This window comes from Phlebotomus papatasi, chromosome 1 (genome assembly GCF_024763615.1).
Source record: "Phlebotomus papatasi isolate M1 chromosome 1, Ppap_2.1, whole genome shotgun sequence".
In the NCBI taxonomy this organism is placed as follows: domain Eukaryota; kingdom Metazoa; phylum Arthropoda; class Insecta; order Diptera; family Psychodidae; genus Phlebotomus; species Phlebotomus papatasi.
This window is the reverse complement of record NC_077222.1, coordinates 72,270,237-72,290,374: the sequence shown is the minus strand read 5'-3', so window position 1 is coordinate 72,290,374 and position 20,138 is coordinate 72,270,237. Positions and strand designations below refer to the sequence as shown.

The 20,138-nt window shown below is 32.2% G+C and overlaps 1 protein-coding gene across 4 annotated transcripts in view; it reads left to right on the top strand.

Moving 5' to 3' along the window:
* The window catches only part of LOC129800838 (protein hu-li tai shao), a 56,489-nt gene extending 37,897 nt beyond the window's left edge, over positions 1–18,592 (top strand). Inside the window, exons 7-12 of one of the 4 annotated variants that reach the window (XM_055845523.1) lie at positions 1,711–1,827; positions 4,691–4,976; positions 5,048–5,221; positions 9,225–9,290; positions 11,800–11,867; positions 16,007–18,482. In XM_055845523.1, coding sequence (XP_055701498.1) covers positions 1,711–1,827; positions 4,691–4,976; positions 5,048–5,221; positions 9,225–9,290; positions 11,800–11,867; positions 16,007–16,114 — 819 coding nt within the window. In that variant the 3' untranslated portion in view covers positions 16,115–18,482. Of the gene's footprint in view, positions 1–1,710; positions 1,828–4,690; positions 4,977–5,047; positions 5,222–5,539; positions 5,741–9,224; positions 9,291–11,799; positions 11,868–16,006 lie in introns of those variants that run through there. The other 3 variants (XM_055845533.1, XM_055845551.1, XM_055845542.1) reach the window with 3 other exon arrangements.
* The last annotated feature ends 1,546 nt before the right edge of the window (positions 18,593–20,138 follow it).

The following is a 20,138-nucleotide window of genomic DNA, read 5'->3' as shown; positions in this document are numbered from 1 at the left end:
ATTCTTTAATTTAAATGAAAGTGGTCCTATCGTGTTGTTCCATCCAACCAAATTTCACTATTGAAGTATTCTTTTAAAGTGGGAAAATTTCATAAAGTCGAAATACGTATCCTCAAATTTCTCAAATTTTCTCAAATTTCTCTCAAATGTTTTCTTTTCTCAAATTTCTCAAATGTTTGGCATTTATGTATCTCATTCTTTCGTATTCAAAAATAGATTGAACTAAATTCAATTTGGTGTGATGCTCAAAAGAAGAAGAAGAGTCCTAAAGAGTGGGAGACACCTATGCAAATCGTTTAAAAAAGAAAGGGATGAATTTCGGTTACATGAAATTTTCCTGATCCAAAAGGTGTGCCAGAGCCATTATTTTCAAAATATAGCGTATTTGATAAATCTTAAGTCATTAAAGCGGTCTTCAGACTAGAGGTTTATCCCAGTTCCCGAAGGTCTAAAAATCCTAAATCGTGACCAATTTCATTGCTTTTTGAGAGCCTAATAGGTCACTTATCTTTAATAATCCTATCCTAAGTTAAATTTTTCCAAATAAATTGTGATTGATAAGAAATTAGAGCAGTTAATCCATTTGGCTAAGCCTTAGGTCTGAAGCCCGTATAAGTCATCTTATCAGGGGATTCCATAAAGACCTAAAATCCATGCTTACCTATAATCATTTGGTTTTGAAAATTTAAGATTGGGAAAGTAAATCAATAAAAATATACGCTTTTTTAAACGGAAAGAGGTGGGGTCATTTTATAATCTAGAAGTGAATAAATTATATTGTTCTTTTTAGAGTGTAAGAACAAAGAGAACTTGGCATTGAAATTTTAATAAATTCTACTGTTGGCATATTTCATGAGTAACCCTATATTAAATCCTTATTGCTAGTCACTTGCATATCAATAATTTCTTATATCTTCTAGTCTCTATATGAATATTTTGATGTTGTTTATGAGAAGATTCCATTGTGAAGAAAGACATAATATAATTGAAAAAAATGATTAAAATTAAATGCAAGTGCCATGCTTTTCATAGTGAAGATATTATAGATTTTATTGAACATTCCAAAGTAAAGTTGAAAGCGTTCAAGAAAAAAATATATTATTGCATGCTTAAAGTAAAAGAAAAAAAAAGATATTTGGTGGAAGCACAGAATTGCTTTAATTAGTAATCCAAGTGTGTAGCTTTAGTTGGTACAAAATGACATTTTATTGATTCCATTTGATGATGATATTAAAATGATGTCTAAAAATACAACTTAGTTTTTCTAGTCCTCATTTAATTTCGCTCGAAATTGGTGAATATTGATCTCTGAGAAAATAATTTGTATGCCTTTCGTATCCTTTTGATTTTTTTTATTTTAATCCGTTTTTGTGAGTTTTTTTTTCTTAAGAGGGATTTCATTGAGATTCTGTCCCATTATTTTTTTGGTAGAGAAATAATCCCTACTGCCAAAAAAAAGATATATTGCAAACATTCACATTAGCGACAATTAATTAGATTTAAAAAAAAAAGAAAAAGTCAAATGGGCACGGCATGCAAATTATATTTCTTTCAAAATCATCCTTTCACCAAACACCACAAAGCTACTGAAAAAAATAAAACATAATCATTTATTCATTTTACATAGTTGCAGATGAATTAATTGACAAAAAAGATGTATAAAGTTAATTATTTGTCGCTAATTTGAATTTTTCAATATATTTTTGGCAGTGGGTATCGGAAGGTTCTCCAACACATTCCTCATCGACTCCGGTAAGAATTGAGGGTGCACTACAATTTGTGCCACCCGGTACAAATCCACGTGAATTCAAAAAACTTCAGCAGCAGGTTAGTACATTTCTAATTACAGGGTGAGGCAATTGAACTACAACTAAATTTGCGTAAAAAAATCATAGACGAGAGCCATCGTTCTTAAAGTTAAAAATAGAATTGAAAAAATCCGCGTCGTAGTTGCAGATAAATAGTCCAAGTGATGCATATATCGCAAATAACCATGAGTCAGATATTGAGAAAGGACCTCTATATGAAACTTTAAAAATTCTAAAAAGGGATTAGATTTCATTGTTGTTCAGAAGTATAAAATAAAATTTGGTCAGTAAAAATCAAATTCGGTCGGAGAAAAGTCAAACTTGGTCGGTAAAAAGTTAAATTTGGTCAGTAAAAAATCAAATTTGGTCAGTGAAAAATCAAAATTGGTCAGTAAAAAATGAAATTTGATCAGTAAAATATAAAAAATGGTCAGTAAAAAATAAAGAACCTGGTCAGTAAAAAATCAAATTTTCTGTGCTACGGGAAGTTATCTGTATCGCCTGTTGAGGCAAAGGGAAATTTTCTGTGCTTGTGATTCAACGTAATTTTTGTATTTGGATGAAAAGTGCACCTTGGTAACCTTTAAAACATATTAAAAATGACAAAAATTGCACGACGCGTTTTCGAGCAATCCCAAAAACGGTTTTTTAAGAGAAGGGAGGAATTGAGAAGCATGTTAATGGTCCTTAGGTCGATTTATAGGGGATCCCTCGAAGGTTGCAAGTCTCTATCTCAAACTTTTTGTTCTCTAGACCTGTCGACAGATGGATCAAACAGATCAGGTAGGGTAAATGTCCTAATTCAGAACCATTTCTAGACGCTTTAACTTTGACAGAAGATTCAACACATTAAGTTCATATTTTTTCTTAAGAGAATTACATGAATTTGCTCCTAGACTCTTCTAGAATGTTACTGTTTAGTGAAAATTCTTTAGATATAATTTGAAAACTTGTTAAATACAAGAAAAATAAGCGAGCGTAAAATGATTCTATTGGAAACAAAATAATCCAAATGGAGACAAGGGAAAGTTTCAAATTGGAGACAAAGAATGTAAGTGAAACGGCGACGAAAGGCTTCCAACTTATTGAGTTGCTCCTGATTGCAGGATTTCTTCTTATTCCTGGTCTTTTATCCTTTCCCATCTAAAACAATAAGAAAATCCCTCCAAAAAAATCATATTTCCGGTCTTTCCAATTGAAGCATATCGCTCCTTGGAAATTACAAGGGGCCAACTCACTTTTTGGCGATTTTGAGGTTTTAATGCACTCAGACAGAGAATTTAATAAAATTTCAGATGATATGAGTCAATAAATTTCGTTATTAGAAAAGTTTTTCAAAATTTCACTTTTTATGATTGCTTGCGCGGTTTTATTTGAAGTCAAGGGGCACAAAATAGATTTATCGTTCAAATTTTTGTAAAACAAGGGACTAACTCAAGCAAGTTGATCCCGTGTCATTCTAATTTCATGAAAATTTGCGCATCATTTAGAATGACAAAGAGCTAACTCATAAAAAAACATAATTTGAAAGGTAAAAATATGTATGTTTCGATGTTTATAATAATGCTCATACAAATAGAAAAGAACTAAATTGTTTTTATTAACATACTTAATTCAGATAATTATTTATACAAAGTTGAATCTTTCATGCTGTCTCCTGAAAAATGGCTCAGATTGAGTTGGCCCCTTGTAATTTCCAAGGAGCGATATGCAGACACTTCAGATAAACCCTTTTTGTTCACGAAATAAGTAATTATTTCATTTGAAAAATTCACGTACCGTTAACAATAAAGGTTAGCACTTAATTTAATTAAAAAATTATCCAGAAATATGACATAAATGTTAAACAAAACGAATCAACAACAGTCACCTCATTGTGTTTTTCATTGGAAAACATGGTCAATCGATGAAAAAATCGATGGTGAAAAGGTACACTATTAATTTTTCTGAGAAATTAGCAAATTAAAATTTGTGAATATGAATGGATTTTCGCTTTATTTGGAGCAAAATTAAATAAATAATAAAACTGTGGTATAGAAAATTATATTAATAATAATTTAGTACTGTATTTATCATGGAAAAAATGACGTTTCCATTTCGAGTAGCGAAAACAGCGAAAAGTTTCGATTTGGAGCAGGTTTTGAATTAGTTTAATTTACCCTAAATAGACGGACAGAGCGTGTCTGTGTAGAGTTTGAGCAGAGAAAAGTTAAGTTCGATGGAGGGAAGGTGATTCGCTTGCACATTGATTGCAGTTATCCAAAACATCGTAATTTCTAATCAGAAAACGTTTACAAGGTTTACAATATTGAACAATTCGTCGATAAAACAAACGATCATGCCTACTTGTAAGGGAAATGTTTGGTGATATTTCAGATTTTTGAATGACCCCCATAAGTCAAAGACCTTGAACTGCTTCTTTTTTTGACTTTAACGTCAAGACAAATGAAAATGTTATGGGAAAATTACCGTGGAAGGAATTCTGAAGCCATAGGCAATGAAAATTTTGGGAAGAAACAGTGGATGTTCCCTTCCCGTCTCAGAAATCGAACAAAATTCGTTAAAAAAATCTAAGTTTTGTTTGTTAATTTCGAGCACAAAATTGCTTCTACGGTTCCCGGATAAAAATTCGCTCGACTTTATAGTGAATGGGTTTACATTCCAAAGGCTCTCGTTGAGACAGGTTGCGATTCGTTCATCGACAGTCACAGGGCCGTAGTCCATGACAAATGTGGTTACTTTGAAAATTTCAAATAGATTCTCAAATATTGAAAGATTTCTGAAATATTTCATTGAAAAGTTGAAGTTCAATTGCCTAACCCTGTAGTTCGTTTTCTGGGAGTGGAACTTAATATATCTGGATTTATTGGGCTTTTACTCAGATTAAGGATAATCGGCGTGCTGACATAATATCAGCTGGCCCTCAGTCTCACATTTTGGAGGGTGTTTCATGGGACGAGGCAAATCGCATCAAAGATGCCACTGTTTCTGGTACGAGTGATCAGGTGGTGCTGATGGGTGCAGCATCTAAGGGAATTATTCAGCGTGGATACCAACATAATGCAACGGTTTACAAGGCGCCATACGCGAAAAATCCATTTGATTCTGTGACAGATGACGAATTGTCCGAGTACAGGAAAACTGTTGAGCGCAAAGCTCATGGAGATTGTAAGAAAGTCTCATACAAAAGGGAAATTAAAATCAAATAAAATGGCAAATTTTAAAAATTATTTTTTCAGACACCGACACGGATTATTCGGAATCAGAGGCCCTTAGCTCACTGCAGACATCTGGTCCACCGAAGAGCTCAGCCCTATCGCCTCCCAGTCAATCGGATAGTGAGCCTCAGGTCTTGAGAATAGAAACGAAACAGGCTCCAAAACCCAGCCAGCCAGAAGTTGTACTCAGTGATGGTAAGTACCGCAAATTTTTTTCTTTTCAAATTTCTCAACTATCTTTCTTTACGTCTTTGCTTGGGCAAAATTGATTATTTTGTGATTGGAATTTGTGTCTATTTATTTTTTTGTTGCTAAGACAAAAAAATGGTGATTGTCCAGTGTAAATGTTTTTATATTTTGATTGATGAAAAAAAATCAAAATCAGATTGGCTTTAGATGTATTTTTTTTTTATCTTTTGTTGTTGAAATATCTCTTCTTCTGTTGCAGTAACTAAGACACACTTTAACACAGTAAATTTCGTCTATTACCTATTTCTGTTATTAACTATATAGCTGGCGGTCGTAAAAGTAAAAGAAAGTGAATTAAATTTAATTCGGTGAGTCATGATTAGGTTGAGAGAATGGATTATCATGCCACATCCATTATGCATATAGTCTAAAAAATATATAATATATAGTTGGATTGCGAGTGATTTAGAGAGACTAATCAGTTTCAAATGATACATTAATTGAATGAAATAACGAGAGAAGAAACTAAGAAAAAATATTGAAATTCTAAAAAAATGCACATTTTTCTTTCGAATGAAATAGCTGAGAATGATATCTTTATCAGTTTTACTTTCTACTTTTTTTTTGAGGAGCATGAAGTGTGATGTATTTTTTCTACTGCCTTTGATTTTAAGGAGTTTCGTACGGACTTTTTTAGTGCAAAAATTGATGTTTTGTATTGCTCATTGTCTACGGTAAGGAAAGAACACTTAGTGATTCATAGCTTCGCTAAGCTTAAACAAATCAATTTTTAATTTTTAATCGTAGAAATTACAATTAGTAAAAACTACAATAATTTCGTTTAAAGAAAAGATATGTAGAAAACAATGGGTTATTCATAAACAATTAGAGTTGTTCGAGTTCCCGGTTCTCTGAAAAAATATTCCCTGAGTTCAGTTGCCTGAAGAACATATGACTTTCCCGAGTTCTTTGAAAAAAATATATGGATTCTCCTCCAGAAAATCCCCGTGTCCCTGGAGTTTCCCATGAGTTCCCTGAAAAATGGGTTTCCCGAGTTCCCAGAAAAATATATGATTTCCTCGTGAGTTCCCTGAAAAATGCATAGGTTCCTCAAATTCCCCGTGAGTTCCCTGACAATATGTATGGGTTTCTTGAGTTCCCCGTGGGATTCTTGTCCAGATTGGCTCAAATTCCGCAAAATGAATTACTCCTTAGTAGAAAATTGGATTAAAAAATATTAACAAAGAATTCTCTCAAGACTTCAACGATTATTGTAAGTCAAAAATGAATATTTTTGCATAAAGAGATAGTAATAAAATTCTTCAGTAACCTCCATTCATTCATGAATAGTTTTAGGTCACGCCCATTCGCTCAGAGACTATTAATCCTTATGCCAAAAATTACTAAAATTCAGTTTATTAACACTTAATATGAGGACATTCACCAAACAAAATATCTGGAATTTGAACTATTTTAATCAGGCATGTGACTAGAATAGCCCTGCCCATCAACATCCCATGCCACTATTATAGTCATTTTATTTTCTTGCACAATCTGTACAACTCTTCTTATAATTTTCAACAAACGTTCTGTGCAATTTAACGATATGCTCATCAAATATGTATTTTCTAATGACAAAAATTCCTTTAATAAGGATGATTTCCCCAATTTGAGAAATTAGGCCCCGCCCCTTTAATTTTTTTTTAATTCAATTTGTAATGCTTACGGGATCGCGGACTTGGGACATTCAGTTTAGCAACCCACATCTCTTTATCTTCGGCCGTTTCAGAAAGATGTTCAGGGTTAATTTCAAGACGATCCCAGGCAAAATCCTAAATTTGCTTCGTCTTGCCCTAGGTTTGTTTCAGGGTTGATACCTCTTCACAATATGTTTGCATAGTTTTTTTTTTGGGGAAATCTTGCGTTCTTGCGCTGAACGTGATAATATAATCGGAGTTGTTGAAAAGAAATTACTCAACCCTTTGCTCCTAACGGGTGGTTACGTTCCTAACGCCATCAGGCCACGCCCCTTACATTTTTTCATTCAATTTCTAATGGTTATAGGATCGCGAGCTTGGGACACTCAAGTTATCAACCCACATCTGTTTATCTTGCGCCGTTTCAGAATGATGTTCAAGATTGATTTCAAGACAGTACCATGACGCTTGACGCCAGTGACGCTTGTGTTTTTTTATGAACTTCACAATTTAGACCCTTCCTTTAACCCTTTAACGACGAGACAGTTTTCGTGGACCGAAAATCAGCAATAAAAATGAAACCAATGAACAAAACCAGTAAAAGGCCTTGTATCTGGCCTTCGAAAAGCCAACAGAGTCTGATTTGGTGTATTTTTTGTCTCTATGAACAATAGGGACAAAAATAGCCTAAAAATTTAAGTAATTTTTCTGACAATACTAATGAATGTCAATTTTTAATCTAATGAAAAATATTATGTTCGAATATTGTAGTTTCTTTTCTCGGCTGAGAAAAAACGGGGCTGCGATTAACTTTTTTTCGTCATAACTAACACTTTTTGGGTGTAAAAATATATCAATATTTTTTAATGTTAATTCTACACCTTTTAAGGATAAAATCAACATGAAAGAATGGTAACTTTAACTCCTAATACACCTAAAAGGGGTAATATTTACACCGATTTCGGATCAATACTGCAGAGTAAAATTAAATTTTCGGAATGTTATTTTAACTTTTTCGAATTTCTCTCAGTATCAAAACGGTTTTGTTTAAAAAGAAATTGGAAGTATAAAAAATATTTAAAATTTATTTTCAAGATGAGAATTTAAAAATTTGGCATTTTTTAGCTTTAAAATTTACTAATAGCAAATAGCTGGAGACTTCTAAAAAATATCCTAGATTCCTTCAACCTTCTATTTTGCAATTACGTATAAATATAAGGAAAAAATAACTTTAGGTAGACAGGAAAAATTATTTTCTTTGGAGATGGAAGGGTGCAAATTTACCTGGAAATATATCCGGTTGAGAAGGAACAAAATTCCGTTTGCTGAGGTCTTCCAGTCTCCGGGATAATTGAAGCAGTGGATTGATCTGATGATCTTTAAGTTCACTTTGGTTTAGTTGTTGATTTAGTTAGGAGTTTAAACGAGATTTAGATAGGTTATTTTAATTCACACGCGTGAGCTCATTGAATTTCAGCGCAAGACTGATGAAATTTAGGGTTGTCTTATTAGGGTTTTTTTTTAAGTGGTGAATTTGAAATGTCCGCTAGAGGCGCGCGGATGTAGTGGTGAGAAACTTAAATTTAAATAGTGAGAGGCATGATCAGCCGCTACATTCTTTATGGGACACCTTCCAATCGTCCTTAAAGGGTTAAGGCGGATTGATTAAATGGGGAATTTTAGAATACCCGTTTACTTAGAATTGAATATCCAGAATATTTAACTTTATTTGAATATCGTTATGGAGAGAGGCGTGGCCTAAAATTCGTCGGTTGCCTCAGCAACTGTGCTAACTGCATCTGCTTTGTGTCTGCATTCTTTGCAAACGCCGCGCAGCGATGCGTTGCTTACAACGAATGCTGATACAAAGTAAATGCAGTTAGCACAGTTGCTGAGGCAACCGACGAATTATGTACGAATGAAGGCTACTACTTAGCCTAGATGGAGGTCAAATAGGTCAAATATTAAGATCACAATAAAATATAAGCATGAAATAATTTTCTATTGAATCAAAATTAGGGAAAAAAAACAAATCAAATTTTTACATTCAAAAATCCGTACGAAGCTCTTAAGTAGAGATTTGCAAACAGAACAGTGGATTGGAAATTAGGACTAAAATATATAAGAAAACGTTATTGCTGGTGCAAAAGCAACAAGAAGAACCTACGAGTACAAATAACAACAAAAATCTCCACTATTTCTGCCACAAATCTGTACATAATTTATAAGCTTATTTATTATTTTTTAGATTTTCCTTTTCTCCTCTTTTCTCCTTCTATTGGCATCTTGTATTTTGATTTTATTTATTGTAGCAAATGCCGATTTTCTGAGCAATGAACGAGCTCACACAAATAAGAACAAATCGCCTAGGGGTACAGGTAAAGTGCATTTTTCAAGTTTGATTTATATTTGAATTATAATCAGTTTATACAGTCAGTGCACATATATTACATAGAAATTTTGCATGGTCACTTTCACAATATATCTTGATATGCAGCTTTTACTTGTGCACAATACATTGTCATTTTGCTAATTTCTGCTTTTTTAGCTATTTTTGATGATCAAGATCATGGCATTTTTGTGACTGATCGCAAGAAATTAACTAAGACAAGAGGCAAGTTTCCAAGTGCATGGAGCTTGCCAAATTATTGCATGTCTGAAAGTACTTTTTCACTGGGTAATTCAATGAGTAATTCAATGTTGTCGACATGTTCGAGCCATTGGTCGTACTACTTCAAGATTCCGTGTCGTCAGGAGAAATCACAGAAATGGTATCCCTATCGAACAATCTCACATTTTGGTCACAATTGTCCGGATTTTGTCAATCAGCCACACTATCATGTAAAACAATGGGAGAATTCATATGTGGCAATGAAGAAGAGCCTGTCCTACGAGGATATGTTTTCCACACCAAAATATTTGTCCTTGTCAGAGGAGAATGTGGAGAATATTTTGAAGAGAAAGGCAGAATGGAAAATTGAGCAGTGGAAACGACATTCAACTGAAGTTAATGTCAATAATTTGGAGGGTGGTAAGAAGCGAAAGCTATCGCCACCGGAAGATCGACTAATTTCGACGGATTTTGTCATGGATGATGATCCAGTTGTGAGGAATTTGCTGGATATGTTCAATGAAAGTGCCGAAGATGATCGTCTGAAGAAATCAATGACTGATCAATTGAGTCCAATTACGGAAGAAACAAGTCCCAATACAACAGATGAATCAAGTATCATTGCAAATACGATCATCAATGGGATTATTGACAATGCTGTGCAAGCTGTGTACAAAGAAGAAGCCATGGAGAATCTTGTGAAGAAGATTGATAAACTATCGTACAATACGACAATGTCAACGGATGATGGGGAGAATTCGTACTGTGAGAAGAGAATCAATGGATCGAATTTGATGACAAGGGCTGAAAGGGAAAAGCGTCAGATTGAATTTCGTAAAATGCTTATGCAATTTCGCAATTCCGATGATAGTGATGTTGATCTTTCGTCACAGAATGATTCGTACATTGGCGAAGAGAGGGGTATGTTGTCTCTCAGTCCAGAGAATACCTCTATGGATTTTATCACAATTAATTCAAGCAGCAGCACTAATTCGACGGATTTTGCCACAAAAGATGGAACATCTACAAATGGATTTTTCACGGCACATTCCAAGACATTTTCGCCACCGTCTAGTGCACGAGAATCCCCGTCGAGGATTCCAGTGTGGAAGGGATCCCCTGTGGTGAAATTTGCTTCGACAATCACCACAGATTCAGAAGGACAAGAGTCAGTTGATGACATAAGAAGTACTCCAAATATGTGGGTGACCCAGAGGAAGGAGCATCCTTTTAGTAGCTGCGGAAGAACACCAAAGAAGATTATGCAGAACAATACAAGGGGAACTGCAGAATCCACTCCAAAAGTACCAGTTTCATCCTCTATTCCAACAACTCCCAATTCCGTTCGATCAAATCCAGGGGCGATTTTCTCCCCATGTCCTTTTTCCAGTGACACATCGGACAGGATGCAGTCGGGAAGAATATCTAGAAGATCTGGCAGTGATGGTAGCACAAAGATTACAAGTTTTCAACTTGATAAGGAAGATACTCCAAAACTCTGGATAACTTTCCGCAAGAAGGATGGAAAGAAGGCCAAGGGAGATAATGCAAAGAGTGTAAAAGAAAATCTCACGACTGGAAAAGTAAAAACCAAAAAAATGCAGCACGTTTCAAAGAATGTTCCTGCCAAAACGGATTCCAGGGCACTCAAGCAGCTTCAGCGTGAAACAGACAAATTGGAAAAAACAATTACGCGTCAGCGTGAAAAAATCAAAGAATTTGGTATCCACAATTCCAAGTGATAAGGACAAGGTTAAGGGATCCTTAAAAGAATCTTGATTTTACATTTTCAGACATGAAGTTCTTTGTATATTTTTCCTATTTTTTGTACCATTTCTCATTTGCTTCTCTATTTTTTTGTTCTAAAAATTGTGTTTCTGCTTATGTGAATTCATACGAAGCTTTCCTGTTGTAAATGCATTTTGAAGCTTGAATTAAATATCTTCAATAATCTTTTGCACTAAATTTGCATTTTTGTACTAAAGCTTTCATCACCTCTTTCCTGTAATTTGTCTATTTATGTATTTTTGTGTGTGCTGTGTCCCTAATTTTTGGTGAAAAGAAAATCTCATATGGAGCTTTATTATCATCATGACATTCACGTTAGGTTAACATGAATTTCACAGGTAATTAAAATCATTTGTAAATATAATTGCATTATAATACAAACAGCTTCACACACAATACACACATAGTGATAATATTTTTAATCCATTTATATTACAATTTGTGTACGGATTTATTCCCAAGCAATTGACTGTGATTTATGTTTTCAGGCGAGAATGTACACAACGGCGATCACTCAGATGCTCACGTGAGCACATTTTCGCACAGCAGTAAGGAGGTGAGTTTTATAACAAATTCTTTACTTTAAACTAAAAGGATTTAAACTGATCTTTGTTGAGATTTGTCAAAAGTTATCAAGATTTTTAAAAATTGATACTTGGGGCTAGAAAAAATAATTTCATGTATCAATAAATTATTACTTGAGGAAGTTTAAGAATATATCACATGCAGAAAAAAAATATTTTGTAAAATTGTTCGAAAATTATCGTGAATACAACAAAACAATCGTATAAAGTGCCCTCGAGTCGACCGGTGGTCAATATTTGAATGTTTGATGGTGAATTTCTATAAAATTGTCACTGATTCGTATTTATTTATGGAATAATTGACCTATTAATGTTAGATCATACGCCAAATATTAGTGTAATTATAAATAAATTGAATAAATAACTCTACAGGTCGACTTGAGGGCACTTTACCTTAAATCTCACTAAAAAAGTTCGTACTTTTTTTTTCACAAACATGGTTCGTAACATGATCACTTGACGAGCTTTTTTGTGCTTTTACAAAAATTTGTTCGTACATTTTTACTTGTCTGACAAAACTTTACGAACAAAATGACAACTTTCCAATCATTTTTTTTTATTTATTTACGAATATTTACGGAGAAATGTTTATAAGAGAACCAAAAATGCTCGTCAAGTGATCAAATTACGAATTATATTTGTGAAATAATACAAAGTTTTACGAATATTTTAGTGGGTTATACGAATTACGAGCATTTCATATGTTTCCAGTACTCTGAAGAAATATTTTATCAAATTATTATTAGCCGTACTCACTATGGCGCTGTTATCTTGTAATATCGTTATCTCGTTATCTCGTTATGTTCTCGTAATGTATTTTATAAATGAAAAATTATAACAAGATAACAGATTACGGAGATTACGAGATAACAACGCCATAGTGAGTACGGCTATTATTATTATTATTATTATTATTATAAATGCACAATAATAGGGTCATCCCTTTTACAATTGTGAAAGAAAAAAAAATTAAAAACATCAATATAACAGAAGATTAACAAACAAAAAATTAACAAAAAAAATTGTGAAAAGGATGTTCATCCATACAGAATATGGAAAAATTTTGTTAAATCGGTGGCTAAGTGGATTTTGGTTAAAGTTTGTCAAAACGATGTTTTTATATATATAATGTAACAAAAAGTTGTGTCAAACTGGTAAACAACATCCTTTTAACAAAATTTGAACAATATCTATTTGTCCATTTAACAAGATATTTTTTCAGAGTATGAATTCGCAAACATTTACGAACAATTTTACGATTTTTTTTCTATGTATTAGAGGATATTTCTGCTCTACACTTTACAAAAGAAGTAGACTTCGAAATGAACTAACAATTCTATTTGTTTTAAATATTTCGTCTCTTTTGGAACTATGAGTATCTAAAGCAAAACATGGATATTCTGTGTAAAACAATTTTGTTGGACTGTTTAGACAATGACAATTACAAACTATAAGGACATTCAAATATAGGTAATTTTTGTAAGAACCTGATTAATCCATGAGCTAAGATATTCTTGATCAAAGGGGTGGCAAAGCGTCCCAGGCTTTACGAAATGCTCGAACTCGTGACTTAAATGCTATACCTTAAAAGTACTTTCGCATCAATTTTATTATTCACTGGTTCTCAACGGATTGGAACCGATTCATAAATCATTCAAAATATCCTCCAACATTTTTTCAAAAATAAATAGAATTGATTTTCGGATAAAAATTAGTTATCGGATATGAACCGGTTCAGAACCGATTGAAACCGGTTCAGTTTTGTAGGAAATTCCAAGACCTTTATAATAGTGTCTTTTTAACGTTTGACATTGAAAAACCGTCATTAGGAATGATTAAACGGTATTTTCGTCTAAGGACGAAATGTCCGCCTGGGGTAATCTCTAAAACATATCCAAAAATCGCACGACGCGTTTTGGAGGGGAAGGGGAGGAGTTGGTGCAAAATGAGGGGCATGTTAACGATCCTTGGGTAGACTTATGGGGGCCCCCTATAAGTCAAAATGATAGGGTCAAATGATTTACGAAAATGACGAAAATACTTATCATTTTGATTTTGAATCCAGTTTTTACGCTTGGAATATAGGCAAAACCATTTTTGCCGTTTTTTGATACTTACAGTAGACTCTCTCAAATTCGGGCATATGGGACCGAAATGTCAGCCGAATTCCACAGAAATTCGGGCGACAAACTTTTTGAAATGCAACGATTTTTTATTCATGTGCATATAGATATTGAGTTTACACACTCATATATAACGTAAATTGCATGAAAATCCCTCAATAATGCAAAATCACATTAAAATTGAGACAAACCATGTCAAATTTGAGCATATTTGATTCATTTGATAATCATAATCAAACTTGAAAAATGACAACAAACTTTTTTCAAATGTAACCGATGCCCGAATTAAAAAGTAGCCCGAACCGATTTATTTCTTAATACACTCGACTCTTCGTTATCCGGCTTACGTGGGGACAAAATTACATTTTGGTTTTTTGAATCTTGTCAACGTTTTTTATATTTTCTGGTGTGGGAATTTTTTTTTCTCTCAAAAAACAACAGAATTTTCTTTATGGTGTGTTTATGTTTAATTTTGTAGCACGATTGTGTGTCAAAAACTTTGATAAAATGAAAATAACACATTAATTCACTCTGGACAAAGTGCATGTTTCGTAAAAAATCGTTTTGAGTACATCAACCGCCAGTGTTTGACAGCTGTCACCCGGATGGGAAGTGCCGGATAACGAAGAGCCGTGTGTATGGGAACATTTGTTCTCCTTTATTTGCCCGATAATCCTATGGACAGATGGAGTTCGTGAAACTGACGCCAGCGGCGCTGTAGTCTCGTATATATCAGAAAACATAGAAAAATCGAACTTGTTAGCAACTTTAATCAAAAATATCTCGAAAACTAGGACTGTCCCTAACAATCTGTTTCGTGGGTTTAATACAGAATTTTATTAGCTACATTTTTGTCCATGTACAATTTTTCTCTCAGATTATTTTTTAACCTCGATATTGAGGTTCAAACGAAAATCGAGCAGTTAGCCAACTAGAGAAAACCTTCACAATTTCGGGTGCAATTATTTTTTTCCTACCGATTAGGCAAGACAAGCCTTTACTATAATATTTGATGCATAAACAGCAGAAACAAGCTTAATTTAATGTGTGTTATATTTAACTTGCTAATAGGGGAAAGTGTTCTCGCTTCGAACGGTCATGCCTTATTCGAATAATGTGAATCTCTTTTGTTTTTTGTAAGAGATTTACACTAAATTATCACGGAATTATCAACAATTGATGATAAGCCAATTAATATTTAATATAAATGTGTAACTCTTGGGAAAACTAAAGGAAAATTCACATTATTCAAAGGCATGAACGTTCGAAAGGAGAGTGCTTTCTCCTACTGTGGTACTTTTCCTAGACATTAATATTATTATCTTATTTGAATAAAAACGAAAGTATATCGGGGACTCATTGTAAAGAACAGTCCGACGTCAACCTTATTAATCTCAATTATTTCAGTGTGAAGAAAGGCATAGATAATGTCCCAGATTTCTCGAAAATTGCAATAAAAACACATTATTGCAATTTTGTTTATCAAAGTAGTAAAAATTGGTGTGAATTGTTACAAAGTGCCTTTATACGGGCTTCAGACCTAAGGCTTAGCCATATGGCTTAACTGCTCCAAGTTCTTATCAATCACGATGTTTTGGGAAAATTTAATTTGGGATTGGATTATTAAAGATGAATGACCAATTAGGCTCTCAAAAAACAGAAAAATTGCTCGCTATTTAGGATTTTGAGATCTTTGGAAACTGGGCTAAACCTCTAGTCTGAACACCATTTTTATTCTCTGTGTATAACCTGTCCAACCCAACCGAGCAATAAATGAATGAACGAGTGTCAGTGAAGAGCTTAAATAAGAATTGACCACTGATGAAAGGGTTGAAAGCTTGATGCATTTACATAGTAATTTTCATTTCTCGACGATTGACAAACCTCAACAAAAATCTGGATAAACCTTTTTTCAGAGTTATTTATTTTTATTAAGTATTTTTAAGTAATTTAGAGTAACTTACATAAAAAATGTGTTATTTTTGCAGGATGTTTCTACTGAGGGTTCCCCGAAAAAAGACAAGAAAAAGAAGAAGGGCTTGAGGACTCCGTCTTTCTTGAAAAAGAAGAAAGATAAGAAACGTGTTGAGGGTTAAATTATGTTTGTTTAGAATGTGAAAGAATGACGCATTATATAATTAAAGTAAAACTACTATTATATATATTTTTTGATAATTTAACATGATCTACGCGAAGAATGAAAAAAAAAACGATTCAATAAAAGTGTGTAGAGAGGAGAAGATCATTGAAAACTTTAAAAGTTTTATTTTTCTGAGAAAATTGGAGAAGTAATAAAAAAAAATATATGGAAAATATGAATGATAATGGAACACACAATAAATCCATGGCGATTTAGCGATACTCGTAAGAATTCAAAGGTGCATTGACATTCAAAAAGATATAAACAATTTTATGTGGAGAATAAAAAAAAACAAAAAACAAAATATAGAAAAGATAGAGATGGGAAAAATTGGAGTGAATAATATTGAATAATTTATTGATGTTTGCCGGGCAATGAGAAGCAAGAAAAACAATGCTAAAAAACACTGAAATTATGATTGCAATATATTGTTAACAGCACTCTCTCAGCATTAAAATGTAGGAAAAGATCGCATGATTCTACAAAAAAACAGATGTAATAATGTAGAAAACCATTCCAAGGTATTTTCACAAATTTGAGAAGAAAAAAATAAAGAATATTAAAATTGGTACGAATAATATAGGGAGTAATTCGTCCAAAAGAGATCGTGAATTAAAAAAAAAAAACAATCCATTTGAAAAAAATATATAAAGAAAAAAACTGCTGATTAATGTGTTCTGGTCAATTGTTGAATAGAAATAACAAATTTGAAATGCAATTCAACAGAAGATTCTGCAGATAACATCTCGGAAATAAATTGCATATTTAATAAATAATTTTATTCATTGGTTCTGAATAGATAAGGAACATATTTAATTGTAGAAAATAACGCGAATGATAAAACAATACATCTTTTTCTAACGATTTAATTGAGTTAATTTGTTAGAAATTTTTAAATATATTTTCAATTAATTGCTACTTTAAATGTTTTTTTTACGTACAAACAAAAATGATTCATTCATTTAAATTTCAATTTATGACGTCTAGTTTTTTTTTAATGTTCTACAAACACGAAACCCAAGTGAGAAGATAAATTTATAATATGAGATGAAAATACAACAAAAAAAAACTGCCATCTTATGAACTTATTAATTAAATTGCAAGGAGGAAGAAAAAAAAAAAGATTTCACACTTTTTACAGAAAATTACTTCGAATTCATAAATTAAAAAAAATAATAACTTTTAAAAGCTAGGAGAAAAATTAAAGTTAAAAATTGTTGTAATGACACGATTTTAGTAATTGAAGTAGATTGCCTAAATAAAATGTTTCCAATTTGTCTTATTAATTATAAAGAATTAATAACATACAATACAAAAGAAAAAGTCCTCGGAAGAGCGCCTCAGAATACGTTAATAATAACTGTTTAGATAAAAATACATCACACAAGGTTCTTCTTCATTTTTACGCTGCAATTTGAGAAGAATTTGAAATTACTCTCTGATATGTACTCGCTTACATAAAATGAATTAACTAGCAAATAAACTATTGATTATAGAGTTAGGGAAGTAATATTGAAAAGGATGGTAAGATTGAGTAATTATGTAAAATTCTATTATTCGCTGTTCTCTATAATTGGTAAATTAATATATATTTTTTATTTTATTTTTTTGAAAACACTGAAATTTTTTATAAAATATAAAATTGATGCAAAAAGTGTGTTACAAAAAAAAAATAAAAGAGAAAATAAATTGGAATAATTAGGAGCTTGCGCAGAGCACTTATTTTTGCTAAATTGAATACTAATTAGGTGATAAGAGAAATGATGAAAAAAAAATGAATGAAATATGCTTTCAAAACTAATTTTTCCCCATGGCAAGTGTGCTAAATCTTGTGAGAAAAGTCATAAAAGATAAATGTTCTTATATTGCTTTTATGTTCTGTTTCGTTGCTCTTCTTATTCGATGTCAACGTCTGAGGGTAATTGTGTCCTTTCTGTTGCTACAATTTAATATCTCTTAGCAATGACATACATTTGACTATAAGATATTACATAAGAATCACATCTTTTAATCCATCATACGACACACACAATCTGAATTTGAAAATGAAAAAAAATGAAGAAAAAAAATAATCATCAAGTATATTTTTTAGGACCTTGATGGAAACTTGCCTAAGTGAAAGCGATATAAACGATATTGGTATGATAAAACAATATTTTGAGAAAATTATGTAAAATAGTAATAATTCGATAAAAGTTTATTATTACTTTTATACTATTTTCTGTTATCACATTATTTTATAAAATTGTGAAACGACTTTTTTTTTATTTACACATTATATTTTTGCTTTCATTGTACAGCTAATAAATTAGAGTTGCAGAGTTTCTAAGAATTCACTTTTAAATAAAAAGTACTATGAATATTCTCTATATTAAATGAAAAAAAAAACATTTATTGAGTGTAAGAATAAATTTCAAAACACATTGAAAAAAAATTGTTCTTAATTCCCTTGCTAACCAGACAACTTTTGAGTTTCAGTTCTCCCAATTCCGATTCTCCAAAAAGGCTAATATGAATAAATTTTCGATTTCCAGTCTTATGCCCAACGCACAATAACTTTTGTGTGTAAACATGTTTTCAAACTTTGCTATGAGAGAGAACGAGATAACTAGATCTCGGTTTCATTCACTCTCAGTGAAATGTCAAAAATATGTTTACAAAACAAAAGTTATTGTGCGCTGCTCGTTATGACCGGCACACGATACCTTTTGTTTGTAAACATGTTTTCAAAATTTCCCATGAGAATGAGCGAGATGACTAGATCTAGATCTTACTCACTCTCATTGAAATGACAAAAACATGTTTACAAAACAAAAGTTATTGTACGTTGGGCATTAGGGGAGACTGGGGCAAAATTTGTCAAAACGAAAATTTCAATCTTCACTATTTTCTAAAATAAAAGAGACTGAGGCTTAAAATTTTTATTATAGATAGCCTTCATGAACCTTTTTAAACTTACAGAGTTTCAAGGGATTCGAGGAAGGATTATGTAAAATAAAAAATAATGAAATTTTGAGCCCTATTTATGGAATATTTGACTTACAGAAAATATCAATACTGATAAGCTCAATTTAAGCACATTTCTCGTTAAGATAGACAAAAATTATCTTTGACAAAGTTGTAGAAGAATAAATTTCCTATAAAAATATGTCTATTTGATATTTTTAACGTTTGCGAAAGTAAAACGTCACAAATTATCCGAAGACTGACAAAATTTGCCCCAGCAATGTTGAGAATCTCCACAAAATCGACATTTAGAAAAAGATTCGAAAATCATATTTCTTTCGAGATAGAGGAAAATAGTCTTCTGCAATGTTGTAAAGCAGTAAATTTTCTATAAGAATATGCTCATTTTAAAACGGTTAAGTTTTCTAAGAGCTCGTGAAAGAATTAAATGTGCATTTTGACAAGTTTTGCCCCAGTCTCCCCTACTCTCATTGAAATATCGAAAACTTGTTTACAAAACAAAAGTTATTGTGCGTTGGTCATTAGGCATTATGCCTAGCACACAGTAACTTTTGTTTTGTAAACATGTCTTGCGTTTCAGTGAGAGTGAAAAATATCTAAATCTAGTTCACTCTCATAGTCGCTTTTGAAAACATATTTTCAAAACAAAAGTTATTGTGCGTTGGGCATTAATATTCAAAATTAGCCGAAAAAATCTCAACTTGTAATTCGACACCTTTTACTTAACTCGGACACTTCTATAGTTTTCAACAGGATTAATTTTAATGCCTCATAGATGAGTAATTTAATATAGGGGAAAGGCTCATAATTTTGGACAGTTTCTTATTTTGGACACTTTGAGGATAAAATTGGACACTAAAAATAAAGTGATTAAAATTATGGATTTTTATTCCAATATTTGATGAATAATGCATTCTATCTAAATATTTGTTCTTTTTAGAATATTTTAACACTAAATACGTTAAATTTTGAATATGATTTGAGTTGAAATTGCTTTGTGGAAAATTCAGTGT